Genomic DNA, 20,008 nt, shown 5'->3' with positions numbered 1-20,008 from the left:
CCATTCACACATCCACACACCAATGGTGAAACCCATTCACACACCAATGGTGACACCCATTCACACATCCACACACCAGTGGTTGCAGCTGCCATGCAAGGTGCTAGCCTGCTCATTGGGAGCAATGTGAGGTTCAGCGTCTTGTCCAAGGACACTTCGACATGTCATCAGGAGGAGCCGGGAATCGAACCGCCGACCCTGCGATCATTGGACGACCCGCTCTACCTCCTGAGCTACAGCCGCCCCAAATTAAATGACCAGAAATGACCCAGAGTTGAGTCAAGTTTGAGTTCAAGGCGTGAGTTGTACTGTTGCTTATTCATTGTTGGGGTCGGGGAGGACAGTCAAGCGCTCGTATTGGGCCGCTGGACGCCAAACGCTGTGATGAAGACGTTGATGACGACGATGACGAAGACCAGCGCTGTGGCCGTGTTCTCCATGATGTTCAGCTTGTAGTGCATGCTCTCATCGTTCAGGTTCCACTTCACTATGGAACATAAAGGAGAACACAGAGAGACATTGAGAACAGAAATTAAGATTTGAAACTGCATTTTTAGTTTCGTCACTTCAGTATTTTAGCGTCACTTCAGTATTTTCTCTGGTCTTCAAAGCGAGCAGCCACCAGATGGCGCAACAGGCGAGTTTCTACATTCATTAAAAGGTTTATAATCTATACCATATTTACATTTAGTTCAACCATTATTTAAGAAATAATTACTGAACCTTGTGATACGCACAGACAGCGTTTGCTTTCACTTTGAGCGAATGATTATCTAGGAATGATGATTATCTAGGTCGCCCCTCACATGCCTGGTTAGTGCACCATGGGAGAGCAGATGTGTTTGTGCATCCGCTGGGGCGTGAGTGGTGAGGGGCGTTGTGCTGGTTTAGAAGGGCCATCTTTGCATTTTTCACACGCCCTATAACGTCAGACAGTCTCCCTGAGGAAGTTAAACCGCCCTAAGGTCAGGCCGTCTCTCCCAGGAGGTTAAACCAAGTATCTATCAATTGGAAACAGCTGAGGGGAGAAAGGACCAAAAACAGAAAGGCAAATAAAATGCTTCCTCATTCTCTAACTCCCCCCACATGTAGGAAGAGCCCCTGGCGGAGGAAGATAAGCAAGACCTTGTGGGAATGTCTGTAATAGTCCACAGCTGCGCTTTTCTTGAAAGAGAACAATATTGGCAACTGCTATACCCAATCTTAGGCAAGACACAGCTTGCTAGCATTCATTCTGTCCAATCCAGTTGCTAGATGGAGCCAACTCACTGGGTGGAGTTAGCCTGGTCCCGTTCAGAGACGAGACGTTTCAGTGCTGGTCCAGAAAACGTCTTTTCCCTTTGTCCTTTCTAGCAGGTTCAACCGTCACCGTGTGTTAAGTGCAGCGTTGGTTAGCTCGGCTCGGCTTGGCTGAACTCAGGTCAACCCAGCAGAAAGAGGTGTCAAACAGCACAAACTGGAGTTCTGACGACTCATCGTTTAAGAAGAGGCTGAAGAAGGTAAGAAGTAATAAATACCCATTTCCAGAGTCATCTACTTATATATCAGCTACAGATACAGTGATAGATAGAGGGCAGGTCAGAGAAGATGACCAGAGGAGGTGCTGGTTTCAAGGGGAGAGTTGGTAAGAAACCTCCTTACGTTACAAGGTTGCTGGATTGGAACTCTGGTCCCTATCTTAGAACTCTGGTCCCTATCTTAGAACTCTGGTCCCTATCTTAGAACTCTGGTCCCTATCTTAGAACTCTGGTCCCTATCTTAGAACTCTGGTCCCTATCTTAGAACTCTGGTCCCTATCTTAGAACTCTGGTCTCTATCTTACCTGCTGAAGTCCCCCAGCGTGTTCTACCCTTGGAAAGACTGCCTTTTGCTTTAGTGCTCTTAGCTCATGGAATGACCTTCAAATCACACTCTTAAGACTGATGTTCTTCCAAACTTTGCACAGTTCAAAACCTTGATCACTAACCACTGTACCTGTTTGTAACTGTTGTAGCTGATTCTTGTTTTATCTTGTTTATCTTTTATCTTTTGATTTTACCTTGTGTCGTGTGATTCATGTTTTTATCTCGTTCCATTATGCTACAGTATGTTACTTTCATATGACGTAACAATGTAACTTTTTCAAATCAAGGTTGAATTGAAGTGAGGGACCCACCGATGAAGATGAGCAGGATCCCCACCAGCACCTGCAGGAGGAGGGAGGCGCTGATGAGGACGATGAGGGGGGTGTAGAAGGTGAAGTCGGGTCCCTGCTCCAGAACAGCCTTCAGCTGCGAGGCGTTGGCCATCAGCAGGGCCACGTCCAGCATGCTCTCCGCGGCGCTCTTCTTGTTGGCGTAGTGGTTCATGTTGATGGGCTGGCGATGCCGCTCCCTCCACCCCGGCCGAGGACTCTGAACACAGAGACGGTGTTAACGTTATCATCAAACACTGAACACAGAGACGGTATTAACGTTATCAACAAACACTCTGAACACAGAGACGTTATTAACGTTATCAACAAACACTCTGAACACAGAGACGTTATTAACATTATGAACAAACACTCTGGATGCAGACGTTATTAACGTTATCAACAAACTGAACAGAGACGTTATTAACGCTATCAACAAACACTGAAAACAGAGACGTTATTAACATTATCAACAAACACTGAAAACAGAGACGTTATTAACATTATCAACAAACACTCTGGACGCAAACGTTATTAACGCTATCAACAATCAATGTGAACACAGAGATGTTATTAACATTATCAGGTTGGTATACTGTAGGTGGACAAAGCATAGCTTAGTGTTAAGGTGCTCCATGACTTCATTCACACTGGAAGAACACGTTTCCGGAAAACACTGTTTGTTGTGCTGCACTTCATTATCCAGAGGAAAGTTTGTGGAAACTTAAAAGTGTACAATGAAACAGGAAGTAGTGCCATGTTTGAGAGAGAAAGTACAAGTGTGTGTGTGTGTGTGTGTGTGTGTGTGTGTGTGTATGTGTGAAAGAGAATGAGTGACAGAGGAAGAGAGGTCATTCTCCATACAGTGTTGTTTCCTGCTGACCAGGATGGTCTCACAGTAGCCAACGGAGGAAGAAGGTCTCCACCCAGCGTGGAGCAGAGCAGGAAATCAGAATATTGTATATAGACTGGCAGGCAGAGAGAAACGCTGCCGTGGACTTAGCTGTAGTAGGAGTAATACCACAACATGCTGATACTGTATGAGAGTCAAAATCCTTGAGTTTTTATACCGGAGCGGAGCCTTGCCGTCCAAAAATTAGAATAGTAATATGGCATGAGACACTACTACATGAGACTGGTATGACAGCTCTTTCCACCACAGGCTGTGCTGTGGTTGTGTATGTTGAAGACAGGGTAGTCAAAACAGTGAGGGGGGGGGGGGGCAGGCCTCTCCTCACGACAGCTCTCCTCCCCTCATGACTCCCATTTTTACAGAGGTAAACAAGAAATTCATTCCAGCTGAATCGTGTCACGTGTCTCCAGCCAGGTGGCTACACATCGTGTCCTATTTCTCCCACGAATCTGCACTCTACACTCATTTGGCTGTACTACACAGTATGTACAAGTACTACAGTATGTGTGTGTGTTTAGCCACTTTACTTATTTAGCTTATTTCTTGTCTTTGAAATTGAGTGTTTAACATGTTTTTTGAATTATTTTTCACGGTGCCCACCCACATCCATTGTATGACCAAAACGGTGGTAGAGCAATTATCAGACTTTCTCAAAAGTGCTAGTTTTGTCAACGTTTTGATCTGAACCATTGTATATGATCATAAGTAACCTTAAAACAGGGCTAAACATGCATTTTCATGCAACATACATCACTGTAATACAACTTATGCCTACTGTACATTATGCCTACTGTACATAACTTATGCCTACTGTACATAGGGCCCCTCTAATCCAAACATTCCCCTCAGCCCTCCCGGCCCTGCCCCTCCGTGTGGGTTGGTTTAAGAACACAGTGTTTCTTTTGGGTGGAGCACAGTCCAGTCTAGCCGCCCCAACAAGGCCGGCGTTGTGCCCAGCTTGGCAGAATAGGACACCCTGGTCCAACGCTCCTGCCCCGCTCAGCACCTCAGGAAACACTCCCAGCACACAGAGGTCCGCGTGGAAGACCGAGGGTCGGACGGTCACCTCTGGGTCACAATGTCCCTTACTTCCGTCAACGACTTCTCTTTCTGTCTTCCTCTCTAATTGTTTTCACACGTGATTGATTTTTCTAAAGCTTTGTTCCTCTTTTTCTTAGTCTCTTATCTCTTTTTCTACCTCTCCGTCAAAAACGGTTTCAGACGTAGTCAGATATGTCACTAAAGGTTGTGCATGTGACAGATAAGAAAGCCCCCTGTCTTCCTTGACTTCAGGGTCTTTCACCACAGCTGTTATTTAGGGTGCTGAAGTTACGAAGAGTTCTTAGAAACAAACCTGAGTTTGTTTGCTACCGAGTAGACAGACAGACAGACAGACAGACAGACAGACAGACAGACAGACAGACAGACAGACAGACAGACAGACAGACAGATAGATAGATAGATAGATAGATAGATAGATAGTTAAACTCTGAGGGGAAATTGTTGAGGGAAATAACTACCAGGGAACTCTAAAATTAACAGCCACACAAACTTCCCCTCAGTCCTAGCGCATAACGACCCTGGAGCTGATAGCTGCCTGTGTGATGATTGACCAGGGTTCTCTCTGGTGTTGTCCTCCTGGGTTTAGACCTGCCACTGCGGGTCAACAATGAGTGGGCTGACTCTGTGTGAGAGAGGCAGGTTTAAATAAACTCCCATGGATGAAACAACAAACATGGTGGAGTTGAGCTGTGTGGCCCACAGCGGTGTTATGCTGAGCTGCTCCGCCTTTTCTCTGTCGACCCATCGAAGACGTGACATCACCTCACCCGGGAGAGCACGCCAGTCGACATCACTATGGTCTCACTCACAGCACAGGCGATCATTCAGGTCGGAGACATTCATTTGGATATTTAAACTAAATATTCCCCTTAAGCGTATCTGGTTTAACTCTGCATGTGTGCTAGTGATATAAATAATAAACCCATTAGATCTCTGGGGGGAAAAAAAAAACAAGTAATAATGATACCTTTAATGCTCCAAACAGGTGTTGCCTAAACATGACATCAGCCTGTCCTGAACCCCCACTGAGCCTGGGAACTCTCTCTGGGCGGGAGGAAGGAGGCCAGACGTGTTTACCTTGGTGCCACGGTGACGGTGTCACCAAATACTGACAACCACATGGCACTCAGCACAGTGGCTTGAGCCCAGCGACATCAAAGGGGATTTGTGGGCATTTCTGAAAGCTTCCATCCGTTGTGTCACATGACTTCATAACGCGTGGTGTCCTGAGAAGTCATGAAATACCTCCAAAGACTACAAAGTACCTCCAAAGACGATTTAAATTTCCCTCAGTAGGATACGTTGCCGCCTGTCAATTTACTGAACTGCACAAAGGCAAGCTGCCACAGAACTTGGAATTACAGAATTAGGAATTATGACCACTTCTGCATTTCACACACGTTCACAGCAAGTGAATGTATTGTGCATGTGTGTGTGTGTAAATAAGCAAGAACATGCATGGACATGATTATTACTATATTATACACACACACACACAATACAAGAGGGATAACTCCTTTATAACTATATATAGCCTAATCCCACTGGCCGTGAATAAACATATGCAGGGGGCCAATTTATACCCGCATTCCTGCGGGTGGGGGAGGGATCAGTGAGCTCAGCGATGGTTAATCCTCAACCTCAACACGTGGGACTTGGATTAAATTAATGAGTTAATTCAATCTTCAATCTACGGGGAGGTTTGTCGTGGAAATTACCAGTGCATGCGTCTAGATGTAGGCTGTATCTGTTGTGATGAATCATCAATAAACAGAACACAATCACTCTTTGTCTCTAGACCAGTCGAGTTTAACGCGACACACAGCACACTCACGCACGTCTCTGTACAATATTGAGTTACACGCGTTATGAATTATAGGACTGTGTTGCATTCTGGGACTCAAAAAGTTGGGTTCGATCCACTGACAACTTTTCCTCTAGTTCTGCGTGGTTAGTCTAAGCAGTCAAACAGGAAACAAACACTACAATGAAGCCTATCTTTGCAGGATGGTGCAAGATTGATGTAGCCTACATTAATGTTTCCTACGCACGTTCTACCAGTGTAGATGGGATAGGCCTACCTGACTTAACTGAAAGTTGCTTGCTTGGCAAAAAAAAACTGAAGGCCAGTGTGTGTGTGTGTATTTATTACGGCAAATTGCATAATATTATGAGGTTCGACAAAGGTCAGACGCCGCGGGCTATATGTTTCATTACAGGCAACAAAATCATATTTTATTCATTTCAAAGACTGGTGAATGAGACGTTGCCCTCAAACCTTCCGTTATCCCGTCTAGATAAAAGACAAAGCTTCTCAACATGAAGTTCCCGCGAGCGGCTTCTTTTGTGACTCGATCATTGACTGAAACGCTTCATGTGTTCGAGGTTAGAAACGTTACTCTGCATCTTCTTACCTCCCCTCCGCTCTCCCTGTCCGCGTCTCCGTTCATTTCCATGTGTTCGGTCGCCATATCTTATTTAGCAATAGTAAGGTCAATGAAATATAAATTCCGTATGCGGGGAAGCAGGCTAGTTGTGGTTCGTCTCTTGCCGGTGCAGTGTGTAGCCTAAGCCTACTAACGTTACTGAGGGTATCAATGTCGGAGGATAGGATACCGCCCCTCCAACTCAACAGGGACGTCTGTGTACGATTCTCTGAGGTCGATGGAAAACGAAAACATGTGCCGGCGAAATGTCCATAATGTAGCCTAATTCGTTTTCATAAGTGGCCTTATTGAATAGTCATGGTTGAAATTAAAACATTCATTAGCCTTTTTTTTTTTAAGAATGCATTATTAAGGTCATAATGCCACCTTGTGTACATAATGGAGTACTGTAGCCTTGAGTGGGCTTCAGCTTCAGTGGACCTGCTATTATGTCACTAACCATTTACATGTAAGAGCATTTTACACAATTATAGACATAGGCTACGTATCACTGCAATTACATTACCTACATTACATTTGTCCAAAGAGACTTACAAAAATTGCATTAAATGTAGGTAGTCAGTGTAGGCTACTAGGCTACTCCTCGCCTGAACTCACAAGTGCATCCCTTACTAAACAAGTGACCAATAGCATAATCTAGTGCTAGAGCCAAAGTGAGCAAAATATAAATACAATAGGTGTTTAAAAGGGAGTATCCTGGTAGAATTAATTGGGTGGTGTGTTTTTTCTAGTGGAGTGTAGGCCTATGTAAGAAGTGTAATAGCCTAACATCCATGCGCTATACCAAGATCAGTCCGTTAGAAGTTAGCTTCAGAATGTGATCTCGCGGGATCTGGATGTCACGAGGTTAATAGTGTACAACATCAACACCGTTTTGCTCAGTCTACTGAACTGTTACTAGCCTATCACCGTGTGCGTGTGCGCGTGTGTGTGCTTGTGCGATTAGTCAGCAGGAATCTTCAACTACATTTGTCCAAGGGCCAGAATTGATCTCAGCCAGGGGCGGGGATCAGGGGGGACATGCCCCCCCCAATATTTGAGATCATTAAAATTGTCCCCCCCAATATTTAGATTCGGGTAGTGGCATTAAAATGACCATACAGCCGCGTAGGAATATGTCTCCCCCACCAAAAAAAAATACTCTTGCAAAATGTCAATGTATATGTCCCCCCAAAGTTGGATACAGATCCCCGCCACTGATCTCAGCAGACACTGTGGGGGCCAGAATTTCAAATTTAAAAATGTAGCATTTTTGTTTAATATTTTCACTTTCTTGAGAAAATAACTAATTATAAATTTTCAGTACGTTGCTTCAATTTTGGAAGATTATTTTTTAGATAGGCTATTCAAAATACTTCTGACGGCCGGATGGGAAGCTTTGGGGGGTCGGATTTGGCTCACGGGCCGCCAGTTGATGATCACTGGTGCGTTAAATTAATAGCCTAGTTAAATGCTATATTTATAGCCTAAGTTCAGTTAAATTTAGAAAATGTAGACACGTTAAAATAGGCTAGTTTGATGATTTGTGCTTAGGCTATGCGTTTAGATTGTGAGCGTTGACATGTGCATGCACCGAAGCAGCACCCTCTATCCACCGCGGCGGACCGCGGCGTCACGGGGATGATGGGCGGACCCGATGTGGTCCATAACAACCCGTGTCACGGAGGCTGAGGGTACCGCCTAAAAACGTGCGCATTTATTGGATACGTGCTGTTGCTAGGGGCGTGGGTCGGTGCCTTAAAATTGATCACTTTTTTCCTGGCTGGGATAAGTGAAATTTGAGAAAGGCGATGTCCAGGTAGCCCTGCTATCGCCCGAATGTCGAGATGCCACTGATCATTCGCAACGCCGGGAATTAATGTGCCGCAGTCCAAATGATCTGATCAGCGCTTTTCTCGTCCTCTCTCTCTCTCTCTCTCTCTCTCCCTCTCTCTCGGACACTCAGCGGAGTGCTCCCTTGCGGCGGCCTGCGGTGAAGGGGACGATGTTGCGAGGTGGAGGTCACACCTCCGGAGTTAATTCTGCCTTTTTAAGCGACATTTACCAGCGTATCGGACCATTGGCAATAGGCTAGCCTAACCGGCTAAAGGATCGACTGTGATTAACAGTGGATCATACTGCGCAGTTGACATTTTCTTGACATGAGATTGATTAGAGAAAAGCAATAGCCTGTAACTATTCCGGCAAGACAACCGCGAGTGTATGTTGCCTGCCACCAGCCACGCGTTAAACATTTCTCAATTATGACGATTCCTGTAAGAGGAGTAGCCTAGTCTTGTGAAAACATGCCGCTGATCTGATCTGAGAGACACTGAAATGACATTGTAGCTTTCCTGTTCAGTGCAACGTTCCCGGCTGGCATAATCTGCTCATTGGATGTAACAGTGGCGATATTTGTGTCTGTTTGTCATTTTAGAAACATTTTAGAAACATCTCCATGCGAGATCATCTTTGAGCTATGCCGATGCTGGGATGCTGGGTAACTGCGTCAGTGAGCGTCGCAGGTAGCCCTCTGCACCGCGTTGTCTCTGAATGTCACCGGTGAGTTTTTAAACATTTACCGGGGATGGATTCGGGGGATGACTCCGGCTTAGAGCCGCCTCTGGGACCCTCGTTTTCCTCGGTGCCCAATCTGGACTCTGGTGGCAGAACTGCGAACCTGCGTATTTATGAGAACGGTGCAGAGCGGAGCGTCCACAGCATAGAGAACGCTGCGCTGCGAGGGGCAAGCGACCCCAGCGCCTACCCGTCCTCGGACTACCGAGGGCTGGTCCGACAGAGGTTCATTCGCCGAAGTTTGTGGTTCTCTGACACGGAGGACCAAGTGCTGGACGCCCCAGAATGCGTCAACAGCGGCAGCACTCCGCTGTTCAGCAGCGTCCACCTGCGCACCATCGTGGACCGAACTCGAACCCGGGAACTCGGTCCGCTCGTGGCCTGCCAGCGGGGCTCGAGCACGGAGAGCCAGGTCGGACAGAAGGACAGCGTGAGCGCCACGGAGAGCCAGGTCGGACAGAAGGACAGCGTGAGCGCCACGGAGAGCCAGGTCGGACAGAAGGACAGCGTGAGCGCCACGGAGAGCCAGGTCGGACAGAAGGACAGCGTGAGCGCCACGGAGAGCCAGGTCGGACAGAAGGACAGCGTGAGCGCCACGGAGAGCCAGGTCGGACAGAAGGACAGCGTGAGCGCCACGGAGAGCCAGGTCGGACAGAAGGACAGCGTGAGCGCCACGGAGAGCGCGAGCGCGGACGAGGAGAAGGAGAGGCGCGAGCCGCGGCCGGAGGTCCCACCGACGTCTTCTGATGTGAACGGGAAGGCTGGCAGCGACGAGAACGAGGAGGAGGCCGGGATGAAGGCCGTGTCCACCTCTCCCGGGGGCCGCTTTCTCAAGTTCGATATCGAGCTCGGGAGTGGGTCCTTCAAAACGGTTTACAAAGGCCTCGACACCGACAGCTGGATCGAAGTCGCATGGTGTGAACTTCAGGTAAGGGAGCTGGTTGAATAGCCTACAATTTTCCTCACAAAACTTCACCTTTAGCCTAACATGCCTATAGGCTACTTCTATGACTCAACATCTAGACATACACACTTTAACCACAAGTCCTACAAACACCCAGGCTTGCACCATAACATTACCTATTATAGGCCTCTTCACTGAAACGTTTGTATCCTAATGCATTATTATTGTTGACCGGTTGAGCATGGTTGCTTCGTCTGATGTGACTACTAGGCTACTTGTCTATTTTAGTTTCATGCATTTTTAATCTCCCTGCCAGAGTGGAATAATCCTCTTCTTATGTGTGGATACTGTATTAGCCTATGTGTGGATACTGTATGTGTTCAGAACCCAAGACCTAAGATGGGGTTGGGTTGCCAGGTTTATAGCATCCCACTATTCACACCCTAAGGAACTCCCTATAAATGGAAGAGGCCAGGTTCTCCCTATATCACTGTGTTCAGATGAGGACAGCCACATGCATTTCCGGTCCACCAATCGGGTTCCAGTCACAAACCAATAAGGCTCTGTGAATGAAATTCAAGTCTCACCAATGTGTTTTATTTTCCTACCTGACTGTTGTTCTAACTTTGTAGTTCGTTCCTCTAGAATCAGTCTGTTAAAACTACAAATTGTTCCTGTGTGACTTCCTTGTCCTCTTCATCCTGAAACTGAATGTCACTTCCTTTTTCCCTCTATAAACTATCACTTTCGTTCCCCCGTCACCCACTCTTGCTCGGATTCACTTCCTGTGCATTTGTCCTTTTTGCAAATCGTAACATAGAATAAACTTATTGTCTTTGTTTGAAACCAGCTTGACCGACCACTCAGCGTGTTCTTTGAAATCTAGACTAAACCAAGTAAGATTTTTAATTTACAGCTCTATGGTGCTCTCCCCTCTGTCAGTGAGCCCCAGAATCAAGTAAGTAAGTAGCCTTGAGAACCAATGGTTCTGGAGCCTAGTGGCCCATAGTCCAGGAGCCTATCTCCTGATTCCTTAGCGTGAGGCTGCTTGATGTACAAGTACACCCCCTGGACATGATGCTAATATGTCTCAGGGACTTACCCCCAATCCAACCCTTGATGCTGAGTGCCAAGCAGGGAGGCATTGGGTAGTATTTTTAATAGTCTTTGGTATGACTCGTCCGGAGATCGAACCCCCGACCTCCCAATCTCAGGGCGGACACTCTAACCACAAAGCCACTAAGCTAGTCCCCAGAATCAAACTTATCCACAATGCCACACAGTCCGAGTGAAGAGCAGCGCACGGTGAAGTTCTGCGAGATCCGTATCTGTTCCCCTCTAGAACAGCGCCGTGGGCCGCGACTGCAGGCGGAGACCAATGGTTCATGTCTGTCGCCGTCGCTGTAGCGTCGCGCCGGGCCCGTAGAAGATGCTGCCGTGTTTATTTTCACAGCCATGTTGAAGGGCGGCGTGCGTTGCCCTTTAGCGAGAGGCCCGTGCAGCCAGAGGGGTGGGGGGGGGGGCGGTCCTGTGTATTTGTTGGGCCAACGCTCCCAGGCTTGGCTTGTTTGCACTGGGAGACGGTGTATAGGGGCTGCACCAACCAATCCTCTGGGTTAGCACGCTGTTTACCCTAGCCTATATAGTGATATAAATGAGGGAGACTGTGTGTGTGCTCTTCCCAACACTGCTCCAGCCTATCAGGGTTCCCTGCTGTAAAAATTCTGCACCTCAGATGTGATTTGAAGTAGACCTACTGTGATACTGATGGCTGTTTGTGAGAGCTCCACCTGAAATAGCCGACACTCTCACTGCGACAAGTGTCTTGAATGAATTGATGCTCTGTATAACTTTTTTTTAGCACCTTGAATGTATTAAGCATAGCTTACCACAGGGCTATAAAGTAGATAGATAGATAGATAGATAGATAGATAGATAGACAGACAGACAGACAGATAGATAGATAGATAGATAGATAGATAGATAGATAGATAGATAGATAAAGAGATAGATAGACAGACAGACAGACAGACAGACAGACAGACAGACAGACAGACAGACAGATAGATAGATAGATAGATAGATAGATAGATAAAGAGATAGATAGACAGACAGACAGACAGACAGACAGATAGATAGATAGATAGATAGATAGATAGATAGATAGATACCTTATTAATCCCCTTGGGGATTCAATGTATCTAATAACTCACGGCACAACATAACATAGAACGACACAACAAAACATCAATCGACATGTCATACAATGTGAGCCTAAGTAGCAGGAAGCAGGAAGGAGAAGACAACAGCGACATTCTCCTCCTCTGCAGTGACTCGTACGGAGGTTTTGCCTTGCTGAACAGTGCTCACGACTTGGAGGCGGTCCATTTGCCGCCGTTGACGGGAGGTTCCTGTAAACGCTGCGTCGAGCGTTTCGGGGCGTGTCCGGAGGCGTGAGGGAACTGAGGTGTCAGGGGGGGGGGGGTTGTGAGAGCGGAGCTCCTGCCAGCTCCTTCGCCGCCGTCCTCGGCAGCGTAGACAGTCCTCTGATCTCCAAGCGCGCGGGGATGCGTTAATCTAACAGTTAATGGCCAGGTTTCCCGAACGAGTTAAGAAGCACTTAACTCCAAAGTACTTCTTAACTCCCATACAAAGGGTTGCTGGTCACACTTTACAATAAGGGTCACAAAACACATTAGTTAACTGTTAACTAATGCTTATTTAGGGTTAGGTTAGGTTACTCATGTTAATTAATACCTTAGTTAAGGTTAGGGTTAGGGTTAGGTGAGTTAACCTTAGTTAACATAAATAACATTAGTAAATGGTTAATAGAGTTAGTTAACTGTTACTTAATGCTTAATAATGCATTAACTAATGCTTATTAATATACCCTTATTGTAAAGGGTTACCGGGTTGCTTAAAAAGGATTCCTTAAGAAGGTTCTTTTTCGGGAAACCCGGCCAATGTGACTGTCATGCTGTTGGTGGGATGTTCAGGTGAGTGTGGCCCGTGCTGCTGCTCCCTCACAGAGCTCGTCCGGGCCGGCCGTGGTTCTGGTGACAGGCAAGCGAGGACCCAAACCACCTCAAACTGCTTCGACGACGATAACGCTGGCTTAGGATCATTACTTTGTTTTGCGGGAAAAGCGGTTTTCCGAAATAGCTTTACAAAAACGCTCCACACAAAAAGTGCAAGCTGTGTTCGGTAGTGTCAGCAACGGTGGGGGCGTCTGTGAGACTGACAGAGACAGTCTTTCAGTCAGGGCAGGTCTAGGAGCAGCGGGTTGAGCCCAGGCGCAGGTTGGTCTGCAGTCACGTGGTGGTCTACACCTCTATGGTCAGACTGGACAGAGAGAGAGAGAGAGAGAGAGATGGAGAGAGATGGAGGAGAGAAGAGACGGATCAGAGGACTGATAGTGGCAGATTAATGGTGGAGGACACAGGCTCTTGCGGAGGCCACAGACTGAATGTATAAAAGGATCACTTGCATAGGACAAGATAAATGGAACATAAATAGTTATTACGCAAGTTATATTTCTAGGTGTGTTCATGAGAAGTCATACATCATGAATGCGAGAACACCTTTTGTGGCCTAGTTTGATGTCTGGATTGTGTGTGTGTGTGTGTGTGTGTGTGTGTGTGTGTGTGTGTGTGCGAGTGCTTCTGTGGGGTGGGGGGAGGGGGAGATGGGGGGGCAGTACGAGAGACACAATCATGATTCAGCAGTTATTCAGAAGCCTCCCTGGAGACGGACACGTTGCCCTTCAGTGCTTCTCCACCTGTTCGCCGGGAGAGGAAATCTGCTGCCCCATTCATAAATCACACCTTTGTCCTTGGATCCCATTCATAAATCACACCTTTGTCCTTGGATCCCATCTCCACGGCGAAGCCACAGCCCAAACCTCCCGTTCTCACCTCCGTCGTGGCCACGCCTCTCGCCCTAGGTCATGTGATCACTGATGCTGTGGTGTCCGACGGAACACCGACCAGCGGAGGACGATACATGATTCAGTTAAAAAGAAAATGGCCTCTGACCGGGTCCAGATCCACACCACCGGTCTGTACGTCATGTGGACGGGACTGACGGCCCGGTGGGCTGATGGTTCAGAATAGCAAATGAGGATCTATCCCCCAGTGGTGTTACTGTGCAGATCTGTCTGGAGAGAGTCGAACTCGCTGACTCAAGGGCTCCCTTCCGCAGAGAGAGAGAAAGAGAGAGAGAAGGAGAGAGAGGGGGAGAGAGAGAGAGGGAGGGAGAGAGAGGAGGAGAGAGAGAAGGAGAGAGAGGGGGAAAGACAGAGAGGGGAAGAGAGAGAGAGGGAGGGAGAGAGAGGAGGAGAGAGAGAAGGAGAGAGAGAGAGAGGAGGAGAGAGAGAGAGAGGAGGAGAGAGAGAAGGAGAGAGAGGGGGAGAGAGAGAGAGGGAGGGAGAGAGGAGGAGAGAGAGAAGGAGAGAGAGGGGGAGAGAGAGGCCGGGTCATCTGAGGATAAGATGGGCTTGTCACGGTGTCTACAAGATGCACAACAACAATCTCTCCAGATCGTCCTCGGAGGAGGAGGAGGAGGAGGAGGAGGAGGCCTCCAGCGACCTTCATCTCCACCCCCCACGCATCTGGCCGCTTCTCTCCACCCTGCATCTGTCTCTAGAACGTCAATAAGCTCGTAAACCATCCTCACTAATTGCAGGCTACGGTCGCGTACAGCCCCCCATTAGCGTGAGCGCTAACTCTCCCATCTACCGCCCCTCCACACCGCCCCCCGCCCCCCCCCCCCCGCCCCCTCCCCTGCTCCACGTTTATGGATGCTGCAAGTGCCACGCCCTGCCTGGAAGAGAACCAGAACACAGGATGCCTTCGGTCCGCCTCCGAGCTCCTTGCACTTTCTTTGCCTTCAGCACTAGATTATGCTCTCAGTCACTTGTTTTAGAAAGAAGATGCACTTGTGAGTTCTGGCAAGTAGTAGAACATTGGCTTTTCCTACGATAAATGCGATTATTGTTAGTCGCTTTGGATAAAAGCGTCTGCTACATGACTAATGTAAAATGTAATGTAATGAGCCTCTGTCCTCACATCACCCCCAGAACAGAGCGCCGGTGCCCCATACTAGAAACATGAGCAATTAAAAGGTGAGAGCGCACCTGCAGTGTGTTTGTAATGTAAAAGATACACGCTGGTCGGTCGCTATGGGCTCTGAGTGAAACGGGATTCTGCAGCATTCCTGAATAATCCATGGCTGCAGATGGATGTTATAGTGCCAACCCTCCATGACTGCCATCTGTAACACTATACTGTACACACACACATATGTACGCACACACACACACTTCCCAGCAAAATGACAGTTAATTGGAGGGGGGATGTGTATGTGTGTGTGTGTGCTTGTGTGTGTGTGTGCGCGCGTTGCAGCATCTTTTTGTTGTTCCATCTCGCTGTCTGCTCTGAGTGTGCGTGCGTGAGTGAGTGTGTGCGTGTGTGTGAGTGTGCGTGTGTGAGTGAGTGCGTGCACGTGAGTGCGTGAGGGCATGTGTGTGTCTGAGCATGCGTGCGTGTGTGTGTGTGTCTGTGCATGCATGCATGTGTGTGTGTGTGTGTGTGTGCGAACGAGTGAGTTAAGGAGAAGCATGGGGTTTTATGGGCCTGCTGATATGAGAGTCAGGCGTTGTGTGAGGTCACGGCCAGGCTGGCGGAGCGTAGAGGGACATGGCGCTGAAGAGCTCTTCTGTCAGCGCTTTCACTATCTGACGCTTGACGGAGGACCAGAGCCCGTGTATTGATCAGCAGTGGACCCAGCCACCCCGGAGATGCAGCCCAAAACATGTGGCCTGTCTCGGGTCCGAACGCTGCAGCAGGAGAGGCGGTTCTTTCACCCCGTACCTGCTCTGACGCCCCCTTCAACAGAGCCCTCATCCCTCAGACCCGTACCTGCCCTGACCCCAGCCTCAACAGAGCCCTCATCCCTCAGACCCATACCTGCCCTGACCCCAGCCTCAACAGAGTGCTCATCCACAGACCTGTACCTGCCCTGACCCCAGCCTCAACAGAGCCCTCATCCCTCAGACCCATACCTGCCCTGACCCCAGCCTCAACAGAGTGCTCATCCACAGACCTGTACCTGCCCTGACCCCAGCCTCAACAGAGCACTCATCCACAGACCCGTACCTGCCCTGACGCCCCCCTCAACAGAGCCCTCATCCCTCAGACCCATACCTGCCCTGACCCCAGCCTCAACAGAGTGTGAGGGTTTGGTTAGGGACCCAGGCGCAACAGGAAAGGAGGAGGCAAGGGACGGTAAAGCCCGGAGGGGCGATTTAATGAGATAACACAAAGGGGGACGTGGTAGTCGTACAGCCGATGGTCAGGCAGGAGCGTGGTAGTCGTACAGGCGATGGTCAGGCAGGAGCGGGGTTGTCGTACAGGCGATGGTCAGGCAGGAGCGTGGTTGTCGTACAGGCGTGGGTCAGGCAGGAGCAGGGTTGTCGTACAGGCGTGGGTCAGGCAGGAACTGGAGAGACGAGGAGGAGAGGTAGGGTGAGTGATAGTAATCACAAACGGGGAACGGGAAAAAACACTACAAAATACGGGTAAGGAGATTGTAGGCTAGGCTATACTTTACCACATGTGGGTTATGGTAAGATCTGGCGATGAGTGGAGTGTAGACCAGGTTCTTGTAGAGGTTGAAGGTGATTGCAGAACGAGGGACAGGTGTGGTGATGATAAATGGAAACCGGTGAGTAGAGCCGCGCCCGCGTCATCGTCGGAGACGAGCGCGCCGTTCTTGTCTTTGCGCACGGGCCGATGTGCTGGGCATGTCGGGATCCGACTCTTCGTCACCGGAGAGGGAGGAGACTGCCGAGTCCGCGGAGCTGGCCGGAGACGGGGAACGCCCGGCAGTGGGGGGAAACTCCGGAGAGTCAGAGCGTTGTATGCCCGGGCCGATGCGACGTGCGGTAGAGCGCGTAGGACGCCCCGAGCGCGCAGCGGGCCCAGAGGGGAGAGAGGGAGGCGGTTGTGGAGGCGAGGGCATGCGAGCCGTAACAGGACCCCCCCCCCCGAGGGGAGCCACCTGGCGACCGACCGGGGGCGTCAGGATGGGCCCGGTAGAAGTCCCGGAGGAGAGACGGGTCCATAATGAGCTGCCTGGAGATCCAGCTGCACTCCTCGGGGCCGTACCCCTCCCAATCCGCCAGGTATTGGAAACCCCGACCCCGGCGGCGCACCTTCAGCAGCCGCCGAACCGTCCACTGGGGATGCCCGTCGACCATCTGGGGAGGCGGAGGAGCCGGGGCAGAAGGCATGAGGGGACTCGAGGAGACAGGCTTGACCTTGGACACGTGGAACACAGGGTGTACCCGCATGGAAGCAGGGAGCTTAAGGCGTACCGCAGCTGGGTTCAGGACACGGTCGATCTCGAAGGGCCCAACGAAGCGCGGAGCCAGCTTCCTGGAGGGGACCTGGAGCGGAAGATCAGCGGTGGAGAGGTAGACACGTTGACCGGGCCGATACGCCGGAGCAGGAGTGCGGCGGCGGTTGGCCCCGCGGCAGGAGCGCTCGTTGGAGCGGAGCAGGGCCCTGCGGACCTCCCTCCAGACACGGCGACAGCGGCTGAGGTGGGCCTGGACGGAGGGGACGGAGGCCTCCGACTCCTGGAGAGAGAACAGCGGGGGCTGGTACCCGAGGGATGACTCGAACGGAGACCTGCCAGTGGCAGCGCTGGTCAGGGCATTGAGGGAGTATTCGACCCAGGGTAGGTCCTTGCTCCAGGAGGTGGGGTGGAGAGCCTACACACAGCGGAGAGCGGACTCCAGGCTCTGGTTGGCCCGTTCGGCCTGGCCGTTGGTCTGCGGGTGGTAGCCAGAGGAGAGGCTGATGGTGGCGCCGATCTCCTTGCAGAAGGCCCTCCAGACCTGGGAGGTGAATTGAGGCCCACGGTCCGAGACAATGTCTCCGGGGAGACCGTGGAGCCGGTAGACATGCTGGACGAGGAGCTCAGCTGTCTCCGCAGAGGACGGGAGCTTGGGGAGCGCCACCAGATGGACCGCCTTGGAGAACCGGTCCACCACGGTGAGGATGACCGTGTTGCCCCTGGAGGGGGGAAGACCGGTGATGAAGTCCAGGGCGATGTGGGACCAGGGACGGCTGGGGACCGGGAGAGGACGCAGGAGGCCAGCCGGGGTCTGGTGGGACGCCTTGCTGCGGGAGCAGACGGGACAGGCGACCACAAACTCCCGGACGTCGGACCTCATGGAGGGCCACCAGAACCGTCGGCTCAGGAAGGAGAGGGTGCGGTGAACCCCGGGATGGCACGCAAACCGGCTGGCATGGCCCCACTGGAGCACCCGGGACCGGACCGAGTCAGGCACGAAGAGCCGGCGAGGAGGAACGTTGGCCGGACTGGGTTGGGCGCGTTGGGCCTGCCTCACCACTGCCTCGATGTTCATGGTGACCACCCCTATGACACGCGAGACCGGCAGGATGGTCTCAGGTTCCGCGGGGGGCGCCTCGGGCGCGTGGAGGCGGGACAGCGCGTCGGCCTTGGCGTTGCGGGAGCCGGGCCGGAAGGTGAGGGTAAAATCAAACCTCCCGAGGAACTGGGACCACCGCGCCTGGCGGGAGTTGAGGCGCTTGGCCGCCCGGATGAAGGTCAGGTTCTTGTGGTCTGACCAGACGAGGGTGGTGTGTTCGGCGCCCTCAAGCCAGTGGCGCCACTCCTCCAAGGCCCCCACCACCGCCAACAACTCCCTGTTCCCGATGTCGTAATTCACCTCAGCTGGGGTGAACCGGCGGGAGAGGAAGGCACAGGGGTGCAACTTCTGGTCCTCCACTGACCGCTGGGACGGAACAGCACCGATGCCTGTGTCCGATGCGTCCACCTCGACCACGAACTGCCTGGAGGGGTCAGGATGGAGAAGGACCGGGGCGGTGGTGAAGCACTCCTTGAGCGCGGAGAAGGCAGCGCTGGCAGCCGGTGTCCAGACGAACGGACGCAGGGATGAGGTGAGGTGGGTGAGGGGAGCTGCTACCCGGCTGTAGTCCCGTATGAAACGGCGGTAAAAGTTAGCGAAGCCAAGGAAGCTCTGAAGTTGCCTCCGGGTCGTGGGTGGAGGCCATTCGACCACGGTCTTGATCTTGCGGGGGTCGGGTCGCGTCAGGCCTCCCTCCACAATGAGCCCCAGGAACTCCACTGATGAGGAGTGAAAAGTGCACTTCTCCGCCTTAATATACAGGCGGTTCTCCCGGAGACGCTGGATGACCATGCGGACGTGTTGGACGTGCTCCTCAGCGCTCCTGGAGAATACCAGGATGTCGTCCAGGTAGAGGACCACAAAAACGTCCAGCATGTCCCTGAGCACGTCATTCATAAGCGCCTGGAAGACGGCGGGGGCGTTGGTGAGGCCGAAGGGCATGACGAGGTACTCGTAGTGTCCACGGGAGGTCTTGAAGGCGGTCTTCCATTCGTCCCCCTCACGGATACGCACCAGGTGATAAGCGTTCCTGAGGTCCAACTTGGTGAAGATGGTGGCACCGATGAGGGGTTCGAAGTTGGAGCTCATGAGGGGGAGTGGATATTTGTTCTTGACCGTGATGTTGTTGAGCAGCCTGTAGTCGATGCACGGCCTCAGATCTCCTCCCTTCTTCTTAACGAAGAAGAACCCCGCTGCCACCTGGGATCGAGATGGTCGGATGAGACCCTCGGCCAAGCACTCGGAGATGTAGGTGTCCATGGCTGCTTTCTCCGGGAGGGAGAGGTTGTAGAGACGACTGGCTGGGAGAGGGGCGCCAGGGTGGAGCTCGATGGCGCAGTCGTAGGGTCGATGAGGGGGGAGTGTGCGGGCGCGCTCCTTACTGAAGGCCTCTCCGAGGTCGTGGTACATCGAAGGGACCGTGGAGAGGTCCGGAGGAGCGGGACGGGACCGGTCAACCCGAGTGGAGGTCTGAGCAGCTTGGAGGCAGCGGGCG

At 51.1% G+C, this 20,008-nt stretch overlaps 2 protein-coding genes across 2 annotated transcripts in view; one reads left to right on the top strand and one right to left on the bottom strand.

Moving 5' to 3' along the window:
• Nucleotides 1-344: 344 nt before the first annotated feature.
• Nucleotides 345-6,687, bottom strand: ninj1 (ninjurin 1; the record flags this gene model as incomplete). Its single annotated transcript, XM_084446318.1, has 3 exons — nucleotides 6,563-6,687; nucleotides 2,156-2,393; nucleotides 345-487 (listed from the first exon to the last, which is right to left on the bottom strand). Exons 1-3 carry the CDS (start codon nucleotides 6,617-6,619, stop codon nucleotides 345-347), a joined length of 438 nt encoding a protein of 145 aa, XP_084302444.1. The 5' UTR covers nucleotides 6,620-6,687.
• A 2,474-nt stretch (nucleotides 6,688-9,161) lies between these two features.
• The window catches only part of wnk2 (WNK lysine deficient protein kinase 2), a gene marked incomplete at both ends in the record, with an annotated part of 47,784 nt that continues 36,937 nt past the window's right edge, over nucleotides 9,162-20,008 (top strand). Inside the window, 2 exons of the mRNA XM_084445768.1 lie at nucleotides 9,162-9,581; nucleotides 9,822-10,079. Coding sequence (XP_084301894.1) covers nucleotides 9,162-9,581; nucleotides 9,822-10,079 — 678 coding nt within the window. The remainder of the gene's footprint in view (nucleotides 9,582-9,821; nucleotides 10,080-20,008) is intronic.

This window comes from Borostomias antarcticus (genome assembly GCF_949987555.1).
Source record: "Borostomias antarcticus genome assembly, chromosome: 11".
In the NCBI taxonomy this organism is placed as follows: Eukaryota; Metazoa; Chordata; class Actinopteri; order Stomiiformes; family Stomiidae; genus Borostomias; species Borostomias antarcticus.
This window is presented reverse-complemented; position numbering and strand designations above follow the sequence as displayed.